Source organism: Ceratotherium simum, chromosome 3, assembly GCF_057802395.1.
Source record: "Ceratotherium simum simum isolate JZ-2026a chromosome 3, ASM5780239v1, whole genome shotgun sequence".
NCBI classification, from domain to species: Eukaryota; Metazoa; Chordata; class Mammalia; order Perissodactyla; family Rhinocerotidae; genus Ceratotherium; species Ceratotherium simum.
In genome coordinates, this window is record NC_141902.1 from 649,400 (window position 1) to 663,537 (window position 14,138).

General features: G+C 44.9%; 1 protein-coding gene across 6 annotated transcripts in view; it reads right to left on the bottom strand.

Moving 5' to 3' along the window:
* Positions 1–5,485: 5,485 nt before the first annotated feature.
* FRMD6 (FERM domain containing 6) overlaps positions 5,486–14,138 on the bottom strand; it is a 74,876-nt gene continuing 66,223 nt past the window's right edge. For all 6 annotated transcript variants that reach the window (XM_087421630.1, XM_087421608.1, XM_087421615.1 and 3 more), the window contains 3 exons: positions 13,134–13,265; positions 10,337–10,428; positions 5,486–8,420 (listed from right to left, as the gene is read on the bottom strand). In XM_087421630.1, coding sequence (XP_087277756.1) covers positions 8,136–8,420; positions 10,337–10,428; positions 13,134–13,265 — 509 coding nt within the window. In that variant the 3' untranslated portion in view covers positions 5,486–8,135. The remainder of the gene's footprint in view (positions 8,421–10,336; positions 10,429–13,133; positions 13,266–14,138) is intronic.

A 14,138-nucleotide genomic window follows, 5' to 3' on the forward strand; every position in this document is an offset into this window, starting at 1 on the left:
AGCATCAGAGGAATGATGAAGCAAATAAAACAGTGACAGGGAGATTCTTAAATATTTTACTGTACTCAAGTAACCCTACCCTCCTACTGAGCCAGTCACATGCACATGACACCCAGGTCTCTAGAACATGGGTGTATTCAGACTTTCTCACTTGAACATTGGTCCACTCTCTGATAGCTATATTGGCAAAAAGAGAACAATATCGCTCTCACAAAACACAATATACCTGGACACTCTGGAGACCCAACCCATCCTAAGAGTGGATCATGCTAATTCAGGAGCAGATAACCTGGTTGGTCTATATTGCTTGGACTCACCTATAGACCAGTGGGTTGCAACCCTGATGCACATCAGCACCACCTGCAGAACTCTTAGTAGTGCCGGGCCCAGCCTGGACCAAATGAATCAGCAGCTCTGGTCTGGGCCCAGGCATGGCTTTTAAAGTTCTCTAAGTCATTCTAATGTGCGGCCAGTGTTGAGAACCACTGCAATAGACTAGAGTGGTTGCGGCCGTTGTGGCAATTTTCAAAGTATTCATGCAGAGTAGATTTAATTCATAATATAAAGCAGTAATTAACTCTTTAGTCCTCCCAAGAATATTGCCAAGTATGGCAAAATTGCCTGTTTCTCCAGTATTTAGCTTAGGAGGTGACAGCCGTGTGTGTGTGTGTGTGTGTGTGTGTGTGTGTGAATAGTCCTGTTGTTTTGCTTCCTGCATAGCTTTGGAATCTTTTCCTTTTCCTCCCTGCTGCACACCCTTACTGCAGGTCCTCATGATCTTTCCAGGCTGACTGCTCCCTCCCCACTTTCTAGCACTGCTCCCATTCTTTCTCTCAAACTCCAAACACGTCTCCTTCTCACAACTCCCTCCAATGGCTCCCTGCTGTCCAGAAGAAAGCTCCGTGTCCTCATCTGGGCACCCAAAGCCTCTCATGACCAGGCTGGAGACTCATTACTCAAGCCAAAAGGTCCCTTCCCGAGCATGGTTGTCTCAGCTTTTAAGCCTTTGCCTGGACGGCTTGCACCTCACTCCATCCCACCAGAAGTCCCAATTCAAGGCTCTTCTTCCCAGTAAAATCTTCTCTGATCTTCCCACCTCCACTCCCACCCACTAGGTCTTCACTGCCTGTGAAGCAATACCTGCATAAGCCTTGTATGTGTCTGGCAGGTAGTGGGTGCTCAAAAAAAAAAAAAAAATAGTGCATGAACCAATTCCTTTTATCACCGTATCAATATTGTGAGTCTGTCTTCCCTATTAGATTCTGAGCTTTCTCTAAGGGCAGTGGTAACGGTGCATGTCGTAGAGAAAGCAAAGCTTTTGGGGACAGGTTTGGGTTTAAAACTCTGCACTATCACTGACTAGCTGTAGGGTCTTGGGCAAGTCAAACTGTTTCCTCAGCTGTGAAGTGAGGGTGACAGGTCCTTGGAGGGCTGTGAGGATTAGACATGGTATGAGTAAGATCAGACGTAGAGTCGTGACCAGATATTTTCTTCCCTTCCCTCCAATTTACTTACAATTTACCAAATGCTCTGCAAACTCATGAGTAACACTCCACCAGAAAGCTTTTGTTTGGATTGCATGCTTCCAAATGACCGAATGGCTCAATTCTTTAAAAGTTAAATGTTTGTTAGAAGATTTGAAAATCCTCCTCTCCCCTTCAAGTCATCAAGGGCATATTATACCTATTACCTTATTTCATCCCCAACAGTCCTCTGAATTATTATTCCTGTTCTATAGCCAAAAAACTTGGAGCAAGGAGAAGGTAATGGATTTTCTTCGGGAGGAGAGCTAGGGGTCTTCAGAATCCTGTCTGTTGACTCTAGCTCTGGGCTCCCTCCTTTACGGCACACTGGCCTCATATTCAGTGTGCTTTTAAATGCAACTACTTATTTTTTTGAAATTAAAACCAACACTCCAATAATAGAATGTTTTCAGGGCAAAAAGTAAAGCAGTTAATTTAAAAAATGAAAAATATTATGTTTTAAGAAGCAGAGCCCTTTCAGCCCCACAATTTGGGATGAACAGTGGCCGACCACCACCTCCTCTCAAGAGCCTCGGTTCCTTCATCTCTAACTTGAGGATAATAAGAGTACCTGCCTTATGGGAATTCAGTCATGGCAGCATAACGACATTTCCATCAATGAGGGACCACATATATGACGGTGGTCCCATAAGATTATAATTGAGGGGGCCGGCCCAGTGGTCCAAGCGGTTAAGTGCGCGCGCACTCCCCTGTGGTGGCCCAGGGTTCGCCGGTTCGGATCCTGGGTGCGCACCGACGCACCGCTTGGCAAGCCATGCTGTGGCGGCGTCCCATATAAAGTGGAGGAAGATGGGCATGGATGTTAGCCCAGGGCCAGTCTTCCTCAGCAAAAAGAAGAGGATTGGCAGATGTTAGCTCAGGGCCGATCTTCCACACACACACACAAAGATTATAATTGAGCCGAAAGATTCCTGTCACCTAGTGACATCACAGCCATCGTGACACATTACTCACCATGTTTTTGGTGATGCTGGTGTAACAAACCTGCCGCTCTACCAGTCGTATAGAAGTACAGCACATACAGTTAGGTCTAGTACATAATACTTAATGATAAACAACTACATTACTGGCTTATGTATTTACTATACACACTTTTATCATTATTTTAGAGTGCACTCTTTCTACTTATAAAAAAGTTCACTGTAAAACAGTATGCCATGTTACACTGGCAGCAGCTTTATACATCTCATGTTCACCTTGTCTCTTGATTGCATCATTTCTCTTTTCCTTGATTTAATCTCGTGTTGTTTTGTTCGTCATGGCCCCTAAGCACACAAAATCCACTGCTAACATTGCCAGTAAGAGGCCACATTGAGTCATTGACCTGGAAATGAAATTAAAAGTCATTGAGGACTGCAAAGTTGGAAAATCAGTGATGATTATTGCTCGCCAGTCAGGCAGGTCCCGTTCCACCATAGCTACGATCTCGAAGAACAAGAAGAGTGATGGAAGTTGTTAAAAGATCTGCTTCACTTAAAGCAACAAGACTAACAAAAATTTGAGAAGAGCCTATTTCAGACATGGAGAAACTTGTAATGAACTGAAGACCCAGCAGCACATCCCTCTCAGCACCATGATGATCATCACCAAAGCAAAAAGTTTGCAATGTTGAAAGAAAAGACTGGACCAACGACAATGTTGAATTTCCTGCCAGCTCTGGGTGGTTTAAACAACTCAAGAATCATTGTTGATTACATCATGTGAAAGTGAGTGGCGAGTCTGCGAGTGCTGATGTGAAGGCAGCTGAAGAATCTTTGGAAACTCTAGATAAGCTGATTATAGAGGTAAATTACTTGCCAGAGCAAACATTCAATATGGATCAAAGCTCCCTGTTCTGGAAACAGATGCCTGAAAAGACTTTCATCCATAAGGAGGCTAATCAACGCCAGATTTCAAGGGTTTTAACGACAACAGTCTTGCTTAGGATCAATGTTGAAATTGAAACCCTTTATGACCTGGCACAGTGAGAACCCCAGGGCCTTCAAGCATATCAGTGAGCACACACTGCCAGTGTACTACAGGAGCAATAAGAAGACATGGACGACCCAGGTCCTCTTCCAAGATGCCCTCCTGAATTGCTGTGCCTGTGAAATGGAAAAGTACTGCTTGGAGAATAACATACCTTTCAAGATTTGGTCATTGTTGATGATGCTCTTGGACATTCTCCTTTTATTGGTGATCTCCACCCCAATATCAAAGCAGTATTTCTCCCTCTAAATGCCACCTCTTTGATCCAACCAGTGGATCAAGGAGTTATAGCAGCTATTAAGACCTACTACCTGAGGAGCACTTGTGACCAGGCTATTGCTGCAACTGAGGAAGACCCTGAGAAGACACTGATGCAGTGCTGGAAGGATTACATCTATGACTGCATCAAGAACCTTGCTTGGGCTCGGGTGATATCATCAAGAAGTATATGAATGGCATCTGAGAGAAGACACTCAAGAGGTTCGCCCATGACTTCAAAGGATTCACCAAGGAGGAAAAGTTGCAAAAATCACCAAGGCTGTGGTTGAGGTGCCAGACAACTTTAACCTGGGTGTGGCTGAGGATGACACCGAGGAGCTCCTAGACACGATCCCTGAGGAACTCACTACTGAGTTGTGGGAACTGGAACAGGAATGCCTGGCTGAAGAACAGGCAGAGAAGAAGGAATTGCAGAAGAAAAAGAATCCCCAAGAAAATTCACAGTAAAAATTCAGTGAACAACATTCACAGTGAAGGGTTTAGCAGAAGCTTTTGCAGACCTCAACAAGCTCCCTAAAAAGTTTGAAAACATGGACCCCCAACACCGAAAGGTTTTCATTAATAGACAGGAATGTTCATGGTACATTATCTGCTTACAAGCAAAGCTATGAGGAAGAAAAGAAACAAACCAAGCAAACCACCATGGACATATTTCTGAAAAAGTGACACGTCCTCAAGAAGAGCCTCAGGCAGGTCCTTCAGGAGGCATTCCAGAAGGCATTGTTATCCTAGGAGATGACAGCTCCATGAGTGTTATTATCCTGGAAGACCTTCCAGTGGGACAGGATGTGGAAGTGGGAGACAGTGACACTGACGATCCTGACGCTGTGTAGGCTTAGGCTGATGTGTGTTTGTCTTAGTTTTTTAACAAAAAAGTTTAAAAAGTAAAAAAAAGCTTATAGAATAAAGATTTAAAGAAAATATTTTTGTACAGTTGTACAATGTTTTAACCTAAGTGTTATTACGAGTCAAAAAGTTAAAAAGAATCAAAAAATTTATAGTCAAAAAGTTACAGTAAGCTAAATTTATTATTGAAGAAAAATATTTTTTATAAATTTAGTGTAGCCTAAGTGTGCAGTGTGTATAAAGTCTACAGCAGTGTACAGTGAGGTCCTAGGCCTTCACATTCACTCCCCACTCACTCACTGACTCACCCAGAGCAGGTTCGTCCTGCAGGCTCCATTCATGCTAAGTGCCCCATACAGGTGTGCCATTCTTTATCTTTTATACCATATTTTTACTGTACCTTTTCTATGTTTAGATATGCAAATACTTACCACTGTGTTATAACTGCCTACAGTATGCAGTACAGTAACATGGTGTACGGGTTTGTAGCCCGGGAGCAATAGGCTACACCATACAGCTCAGGTGTGTAGTAGGGTGTCCCATTTAGGTTAGTCTAAGTACACTCTACGATGTTCACACAATGACAAGATCACCTAACAATGCATTACTGTAGGAGGATTAAGTGAACTGACACATGAACTTCTCACGGGTGGGGAGCGGGGTTCGGCACACAGCAGGGCTCAGCTCAGCTCTTACCATCAACACCACGGGGGCTGTTTTGTGCAGAATTCCATCACCCTGGACCTTTCATGTGCTCTATTATAGGAAAGAAAAACACAGAAAATATCCACTCTTTAATGCTTCTTGCTTCATTGAGGACTCTAATAATAAAAAAAAGGCACTTCCAAGACAAATTAAAAGTAACTTTATTTACTGCTAATCTTACCATGAAATGCCTATAAGAATAATTACAAAATAATGCAGTTTTTTTACACTTTTGGTATCATCCTGACATGATGATCCTTTCACAGAAAGGACTATTTACAGTTTACGTAAATATAAAGCTCATTGGTGCAAATACAAACGAAGACGTGTGGAGGCAATATATCCCACATCGGTCTGCTGAGTAGCAATGGATGTTAACAAATGCAGAATAAATAACAGCTTTACACTTTTCTTTTCCTTTTTTATTTTTTTAAAACCATTTCCAAATACAAAAATGTAGACATTCAAAATGGATTTTCATATACATATATATAATTCTGCTGCAGTGGATCAAAAAGCAAAAATGTCTTTAGCATGTTTCATTTTTGAAAACCCACAAGACTATTTATAAATCCACTTACAAAGAGGGTGTGCCAAACCACACCAACGAGGGCAGAACCGGGAGCCCTGACTCCGGAGGGAACAGAGAAAACGAAGCACAGAGCACTACCTATTCAATTAAACACGTTTTTCCTCGATGTTCGCAGGAATACTAAGAGCTGAGAAAACGCACCACACATCATGATCCAGGCTCTTTAGAGTCAAACTCACCAGGACTTGTCTCTCCAGCATCGATAAGAAACGGTGGATTATTTAATGACTTATCAATAAAAGTCATTAGATGATCCTTTCATACAGAGACAGCCACTTCTATACATTCTGATATCTGAAACTTTGGTTCTTTTAAAACATCTGATAAAAGCAAAATAATTTCATGACTCTGGAACTCCACAGACTTTTTTTGCCTTTTGAAGTGTCAGTTAAACTACTGTGACGAGGCTTGTGTTGACACAGCCCTGTCACATCCACGTGGGGACACGAGGGGCAGCAGAGGTGGAGCGTGTTCACATTCTCCATGTGTTTGTAATACTGACTCTCACCCACGGTAACACTGCAAGTCCACTGTACCCTAAATCTATTTCTTTGTTACCTGAAAACTTAATTTTGTACAAAAATATGACTGTTTCTTTAGAAAATAATATATAATTTTTTTTAATAAAACCTGGTAGATAGAAAAAATGGTATATCAAAGTATGGTAAACAAATGTAAAATACTTAGTCATTAAAAACATCTCGTAGAAAGACCTTGTGCTAAATGAAGCACTCTCCCCAAGTGCGCGGCCCCACTGCTCTCAGTGAGGGTCAAGTGCCTCTCCTGACTTGGTTTCACTATGTACCCTAACAGCAGTAGCAGAAACCATCTTAAAAACGGCCCTTTCTCCAACACTAACATTTTCCGTACACTTCTACTTCAACATTAACAAGAGACACCCTCTAGATCAGTGGTTTTCAACTCTGTTGCATATTGGCTCCATCTGGAGAACTTGAAAAGAAAAGGCAATTCCACCTGGGTCTCACCACAAGAGGCTGATTTAACTCATCTGGGATGCGATCCACAAATTGTTATTTTTTTAAAACCTCCCCAAATAATTCTGTTATGCAACCAGGGTTGAGAATCACGGCAAAAGACACATGAGAAAACAGTTATTCTTAACTCTATACATCAACTGATTGTCTGCGGGTACTATTCATTCAGTGACACATCCTCCATATTAAACAACAAAAACCATGTAGACAAGACAGTCACGGAAACTAAAATAAAAAGTTATTAGTAAGCTTTAAACACATATAAACACACACAGCCTCATGTGTTTATATATGTATAACATATATGTATAGTTAGGGTATTTTGGTTAAGCAGAAACTAGTATTACCATAACTTGTTCTTGATTAAAAAAGAAACACCACCAAGCACAAACATGTTCTAAGACATTTCCACAGCTGTAACAGAAACTGGTTTTGGAAACCCCACAAAATGTGTTATGACATGAACACAACTGATCTGTGACTTGGATGAGGAACTCAGCCGAGCCCTAGAGCTTTCTGGAAGAGCAGGAGGACAGGGCACTGACCAGGCGTGAAGGAGTCACAAGGCATCGTAGCGAGTGCAGTCTCTGGTTATTGCTTAATTCACGTCTTCTTGACCCGGGGCCACGCCTCTGCTATGTACACGTCTTTGGCTTGCTAGAACCATATGATTGTGACGGCTTCGTGAGTGTTCACTCTGGGACAGCCCCAGTGGGCAGTAATGGCTACACACTAGGCAATGGTCTCCCCACTAAAAGAAGAGACTCGTCTTGCCTCTCCCTCAAAACATGAGCATTCTTGAGGGAGTGAAAAAATAATTTACCAGCAAATATCTAACAACATCTTTCACGTGATAAAAAATGTGATGTTACATGTAATTGAACTAAAAAACAAAACAATGATCGAACACACCACAGCTCAATATTCTGAAGGCTTGGTAACCAGCAAAGGCATCTCCTTTCAAAGGACCACGAACTTCCCGGGCACTTGTCTTGTTGTACATTCTCCGTAGTTCCCTTACCTCTGTGTGACACTTAAAGTGCGATTGTCCCAAAGCTTTTATTTCCGTCTCAAATATAAAGAAAAAGAAAGAGCAATGTTTGGGGTGAAGAAAATATGGCACAATAATAAGTCAAGAAGGAGCACATGGCTTTCACCACCTCTAGCAAACAGCAGGCCGCCCGTATAGCTGCATGTAGACACACTTTATACAACAAACTCTGGAACTTCATCGTGAGTGAGATCCAGAGAAAAGTATTTGCTGGTTCTTTTGACCGGAAAAGCATCTTGGATGTTGACACACTGCTGAGCCAAGCAGCCGCTGCAGTAGAGGCCTTCCTCGTCCAGTCCATGGCCACACCCAAAGGTGTAACTCTGAGCCGTGTCTTGACACAGACCTGCAAGGTGCAGGAAGTCTTTCTGGTTAAGTCTGATGTCATCAAGGCTCAAGCTGTGTCGATCGCTGGAGGTCTTTGGTTTTCGACATATAGTCTGCAAAATAAGAGAAGGGTGAAACAACTTTAAAGAATATAGACTAAAGGGAAAGCAATCTTCTCCCTGCAAAGAGAGAGGCTGCAAAATCATAAAAGGCTAAGGAGTCCCTGTATGTTAGGAAGTGGTTTCCAATCCAAGGTTTCTGGGCCCGAGGCCTGTGGGGAAATAGCAGCAGCAGCAGCAGCAGTGAACGCTCATGGAGCCTGCACTACCTGCTGGCCCTGATCTACACCAGCTACACGCACGCACGCACGCACTCCTCCCAGAGCCCCAGGATACGGGTGCTGCTCTTCCCCCATTCTACGGATGAGGAACCCACGGCACACAGGAGGAAACGCAACAAGAATCCAACGTCTGCTGCATCTCAGAAATCAAGCAACTGCCTTAAAATAAGGCTGAATGGGTCAAGATGCCGTCTCTCTGTCTTTTCACTAGGATATGGCAATTCAGTGTGACAACACTCTCACACTGAAGGCTGTTATTATTTGAATAAGAAATGGGAAAATAGACCAATTATTAAGAAACACAGCTTGAAGAACTAGTTTTTAAAAGCCAGAATCTTGGTGTAGAAAAATAATACAAAGTGTTTCTGGTGCAGAAAAGGTTGGGAGGCAAGCCCCAGAACAAGGAGGCAGCTCCTGAACCTGCAGGGGTCATGTTCTGCCACACGCTTCACACGCCAGGAAGCACGCTCGGAACTCACCATCCCAAGAGGTGGCACAGGCTGAAAACAGAACAAGTCGGCAAACGGTTCAAAAACTACATGGAGGGAAGACACTCCATGGTTATTTAGAGAAAGGGGGCATCCTCTCTCTCACTTCTTGCTGCTCAACACCACAAAGGCCTTGTCAAGACAAAGTTTCACTCAGCTGGGGGCAAAACTGACAGAAGAAGAGATCAAGGCCTGAGCATGACAATGTTTCACTAGGGTGTCACACCCGAACACAGCGTTTCACCGGGCTGTCACACCCGAGCAAAGCGTTTCACCGGGCTATCACATCCCAACACTCCCTGAAGACGACGACCCCCTCCCCAGGTGCTGAGGCGATTTCACACGTGGAATTCATTCGGTCATCACCACAAATCCTCCAGGATGCGCACAGATGCTCTCCCCATTTTGCAGGTGTGGAGTCTGCACCCCCGCTGTGCCTACAACATGCATGTACACTAAGAGCTGACACTGAGTGCAGAGCTGGTGTGCAGGCAGTGTGGCCCTGGAGCTCGTTGTCCTAATCCTCACACTAAACACAGTGCTCTGAGAAATTACTCACTGGAATTTTCAGAAAGATACTAATAAGATGTCATGTTCACACTATGGCTGCTTAAACGGAGGTAAAAGAAAGAAGGGAGACACACAGGGGATAAAAAACAAAAAGGACAAAAAGACCGAGAGGCAGTGCTCAGAGAACAGAGGGACCCTGAGTCGTGGGTGACGTCTGAACACTGCAGCCATGAGAGTCGGAGTATTGAGACTCACCTGTATCTTTGACATTTTTATTGTCTAACCAGTGATCACAGGTCATCAGATGCTCTAGCTGAGCAATCTAATGCAACAGTCAGAGTGGGAACACTTCTCCATCACACACCTGACAAAACTCTGCTCCCAGTTGCTGAGGTCAATCAACACACACAGTTAACCTGAAGCCTGAGGCCAGAGGCTTCCCACCCACATAAAGTACGCAACAAAAGACATCATTTACCCAAATAAAGATCAACACAAAGACAAGCAGAACTAGTAAATAAAACGGAAATAAATTCAGAATAAAACTGGAATGTTATCTCTAGTAAGAATCATCTCCTTAGGGCTTTTAATTTTCACTTGTTTGTATAAATATAAACGTTAAGTTCCTATTCCTATTTAACACTGTTTACAACTCCAGTTCCTGATTTAAATTTTTTAGGTCCTTCCGTACCTGTGGAAGAGAATCAGTACTCTGGCCACGAAGTTTGACAACCGTTTCCGAGGAGCTGGAGGTGGAAGAACCGACTTCTTTTACGATCAACCCTGAAGTGAAACAGAAAGGAAAATGAAGCCTGCCCACGGTTCACACCTCACGCCCCGTCTGACACACCAGGACAGAGGGGCACACGTCACCCGTCACTGTGGAGCTCACTGTGACTCGGCTGCAACACTCGCTCTCGCCTGATGATGAAGAGGCAGCAGGGAGATAAACGTGGGGTCAGGGAGTAGGAGTTAGAAACTGAATTTTCCAAAGTAAGCGTCTAAAGTGATGATGTCGGTAATGAAGACAAGGACCGCGGGTATGAGCAGTCTCCTTCCTCTCTCCCGGAGCCTCCCCACTCCCACATCACACCAACTTCGAGTTCACCCTACAGAACAGAGACGCTCCTCCTGGGTCTGTTCCACCCGGACGTGCAGCGGGTAAGCATGGGGCCCCGGCCGCTGGAGTCCCCAGGACTGGGCTGCAGCCGGGCCCAGACAAGGAATTAGCTCATGTCCCGGCCAGTGGCTTCGCCTCCCTGTGGATCAGCGTCCTCCTCTCAGAACACAGGGCTGACAGCAGTGCCTATCCAACAGAGCTTTAACAATGATGAAGGCACAGAGGCACGGGAAGGGCTCAGCGCAGGGTTGCAGACAGGGCACACAGTTCACGAAGCTCTTCCTGGCTGACGGGGACCCTGGGGCACATACCTCCTGGGCAGACCGCACTAGTAAGAGACCAAAATGGGAGGCGACAGTGAAGATTCAGTTATGGATCTCCGAGGTCAATGGAGCCCCTAACCATGCAGCACTCGTATTTTGGAAGCAGGATTCCAGGGCTGACGCCTCCCTATGTGACTGTGGCAGGGGAGTAAAGCTCTCCGAAAGTGTGTTTCAGAAGGTAAAACTGCCAATAAGAACTGGAGAGATGGAGGGGAAGGCCACTAACGTTCTCCTTCCAACAGATGAGGGGAGATCCTTAAGGCCAAACAGCTCCTTAAGTCAAGTACCTTCCCACCTTATGAAGAGCCTTAAGTAAGGGGACTTTATCCAGCCACTGCTGGTGTGCTGTCCCTCAGCTCTTCCAGTCTCTCTGTGATGCAGTGTCTACCAGACTGCCTGATGACCAGTGCAGTCGAGACGTGACATAGGAAGACGTTCCTGTTGTTACGTGCAGACAGTTTAAAAACTCAGGCAGTACTCACGTTTTGGGGGTTGGTACAAACTGCTTTAGTAAAGAGTCCCTCTCTAGAAAGATTCTTATCTTCCAAAAAGCATTAAACTCTTGAACAAATCTTCACAGGAAAATGAGGACTGGTGCATGTCTGGCACTTGGTAAGCTTCCTTCTGGATTTCCTGGTAAATGTACTTTTGGCTGCCAGGCCTGTAAATAATCTGCTCCAGAACACAGACCCAGCCCTAGAAGAGTCAGCACCACGCCTGGTGCTCAGACATGGAACCAGTCCTACCAAACTCCCACAAGAAGGGAGGGGAGGACAAGCAGTGTGCATCACCACTACTCAATCTGATTCTCAATCAGTAAACTCAATATAACGCTGTCCATGCACCTATAACGTGCAAATAATTGTCAATGCATAGCTAATATACACTGGAATGTATTTATAAGGAAAAAATTCAATATAATACAGAAAATGGCACAAAAGGGCCGAGTTTGGCCAAGAGCTCTAAGCACGTGGAGAGCAGCCAGCGCGCGGGGTCTACTGGCCAGGCGGAGTGAGTCTGCAGCTGCCGGCAGGCCTGCTCCTGGAGAGGCTCTGGAGGCCACACTTCTGTTGATCAGCAACGGGAGCTCCGCCATGACAGGCTCCTGGTGCTCTTGCAGACTGAGGGCCAGGGTGATGGGGACTGTGCGCTGGCCCCTGCTCGGCACACAGGGAGGCTCACTGTCAGAGACTGCGGGTCTTGACAGAGCAATGGCAGGCTACCCCAGGTGTAGCAGGGTCTTTCCCTCAAAGCTCCAAGTGGCAGAACAAGCAGCAGCTAGGCCATTTCCACAGTGCTGGTTGCTAAGGCACACTTTTCTCCAGAACAGAGACTAATGCATGACATGTGACAAACGCAGTTAGAAGTGACTGAGGTTTGAAAACAAACCAATACTGCTGCTATTGTTTTTAAGATAACATCTTTCATTTGATAGAAATATACATTATGTATTATATTATATAAACTATATGACCCTATAATAGGGTTGCAGGGAATGCACGTTTTCTGGAAGAATTCATCAAATATGGAACTTACGAGTGTCTCTTTATGTCAACTTTTTTGGACACTTTTTCCTCAGACTCCTGTACCCAATATGATACAGTCAGGAGAAAACAAACCAAGCCAGAGGCCAGACTTCTGTTTCTATCCACCCACAGAGCATCTGCCCTCTCTAATCCGCAGGTTTTCTCATGTGTCAAAAGGAGGAGGCCAGTCTGAAGGGTCTCCAAGAACCCTTCCAGATGTATTACATGATTCTCTGATGATCATTTAAGGTAGCAAAAAAAAGAGACAAAGCCTTATTACACAGCTTTGTCCAAGCGTGGGGCAGAGGATGCTCATGCCCAATCCTGGAGCTTCTCCACCTTCCCCTGCTCCCACAGACGGCACTCGTCTTGTGCTTCATAACACTGACTTGGAAAGGCTCGTCTTCTAGTCCTGGCTCTGATCCAGAGCTCCCGCCGCCCTTTCTATGTCTGAGGCACCTGCTTCTTGGTCCAGGAAAACCTACTTCCTAAGGAGAAGAGCTTCCCACAAGAGCTCACCGGAGTGTCCATTCAGCTGCCGTGACAGGAGCATGTCCTCCGTGATATAGATGCACATGTCTGGGCTGACTTCCAGGGACTCTTCATTCATCCGCTCCAGGTCCCTGGGGTCATCAACCAACATCTCTATTTCTGACACAGAAGAAGGAAAAGACATTGAGTGACATGAAGGGACGTGGCCACCATAATTCACAGCCAAACTTTGAGGAGGCAATGTAATTACTTATGTTTAAAAACAAATTTGCTAATGAGAGTCTACAATGGGAAACTCTAGGGACAATTCTCAACTAGATGCTATGTGCTCTCTTTTTCACAGGACTGCTGTGTTATCTACGTGTCTGCTAATGGCATGATTTGATTGTAGATTACTCTTTACTCCTTAAGAAAGAAGAAAAGCTGTGCTATCATGCTGTGGCGACAAAGGGCAGACAGACTGAGGGGCCGTCAACAGCAGACCGCTGACACAGGTAGAACAACTGGTCCTGAGCTCCCGTTTCCCACAGCTGCCCACTCTCAGGGCATCTGGTGACTCAAACTGAGAGCCATAGGAATTCCTCAGTAACCACACATACGTTATGCAGTTTTCCTTAATGGGGTCAGTATCTTTTCCCCAAACCTGAACGCTAGAGCAATGATCTGAGACAGAAAAGTAATAAAAAAGATGCACACAAATGCTAAGTTTGGCTGATATAGGCTCTAGGTCTCGTCTTATCTCCTTAAGACAGTTAGGTAGGGCCGGCTCCGTGGCTTAGCGGTTAAGTGCGCGCGCTCTGATGCTGGCGGCCCGGGTTCGGATCCCGGGCACGCCCCAAGGCACCACTTCTCCGTCCAACCCGAGGCCGAGTCCCACGTACAGCAACTAGAAGGATGCGAACCTATGACATACAACTATCTACTGGGGCTTTGGGGGGGAAAAAATGAATAAATAAAATCTTTAAAAAAAAAAAAAAAGACAGGTAGCCAGGTGCAATACTCACTAACTAATCAAACGGCCTACGCTCAAAT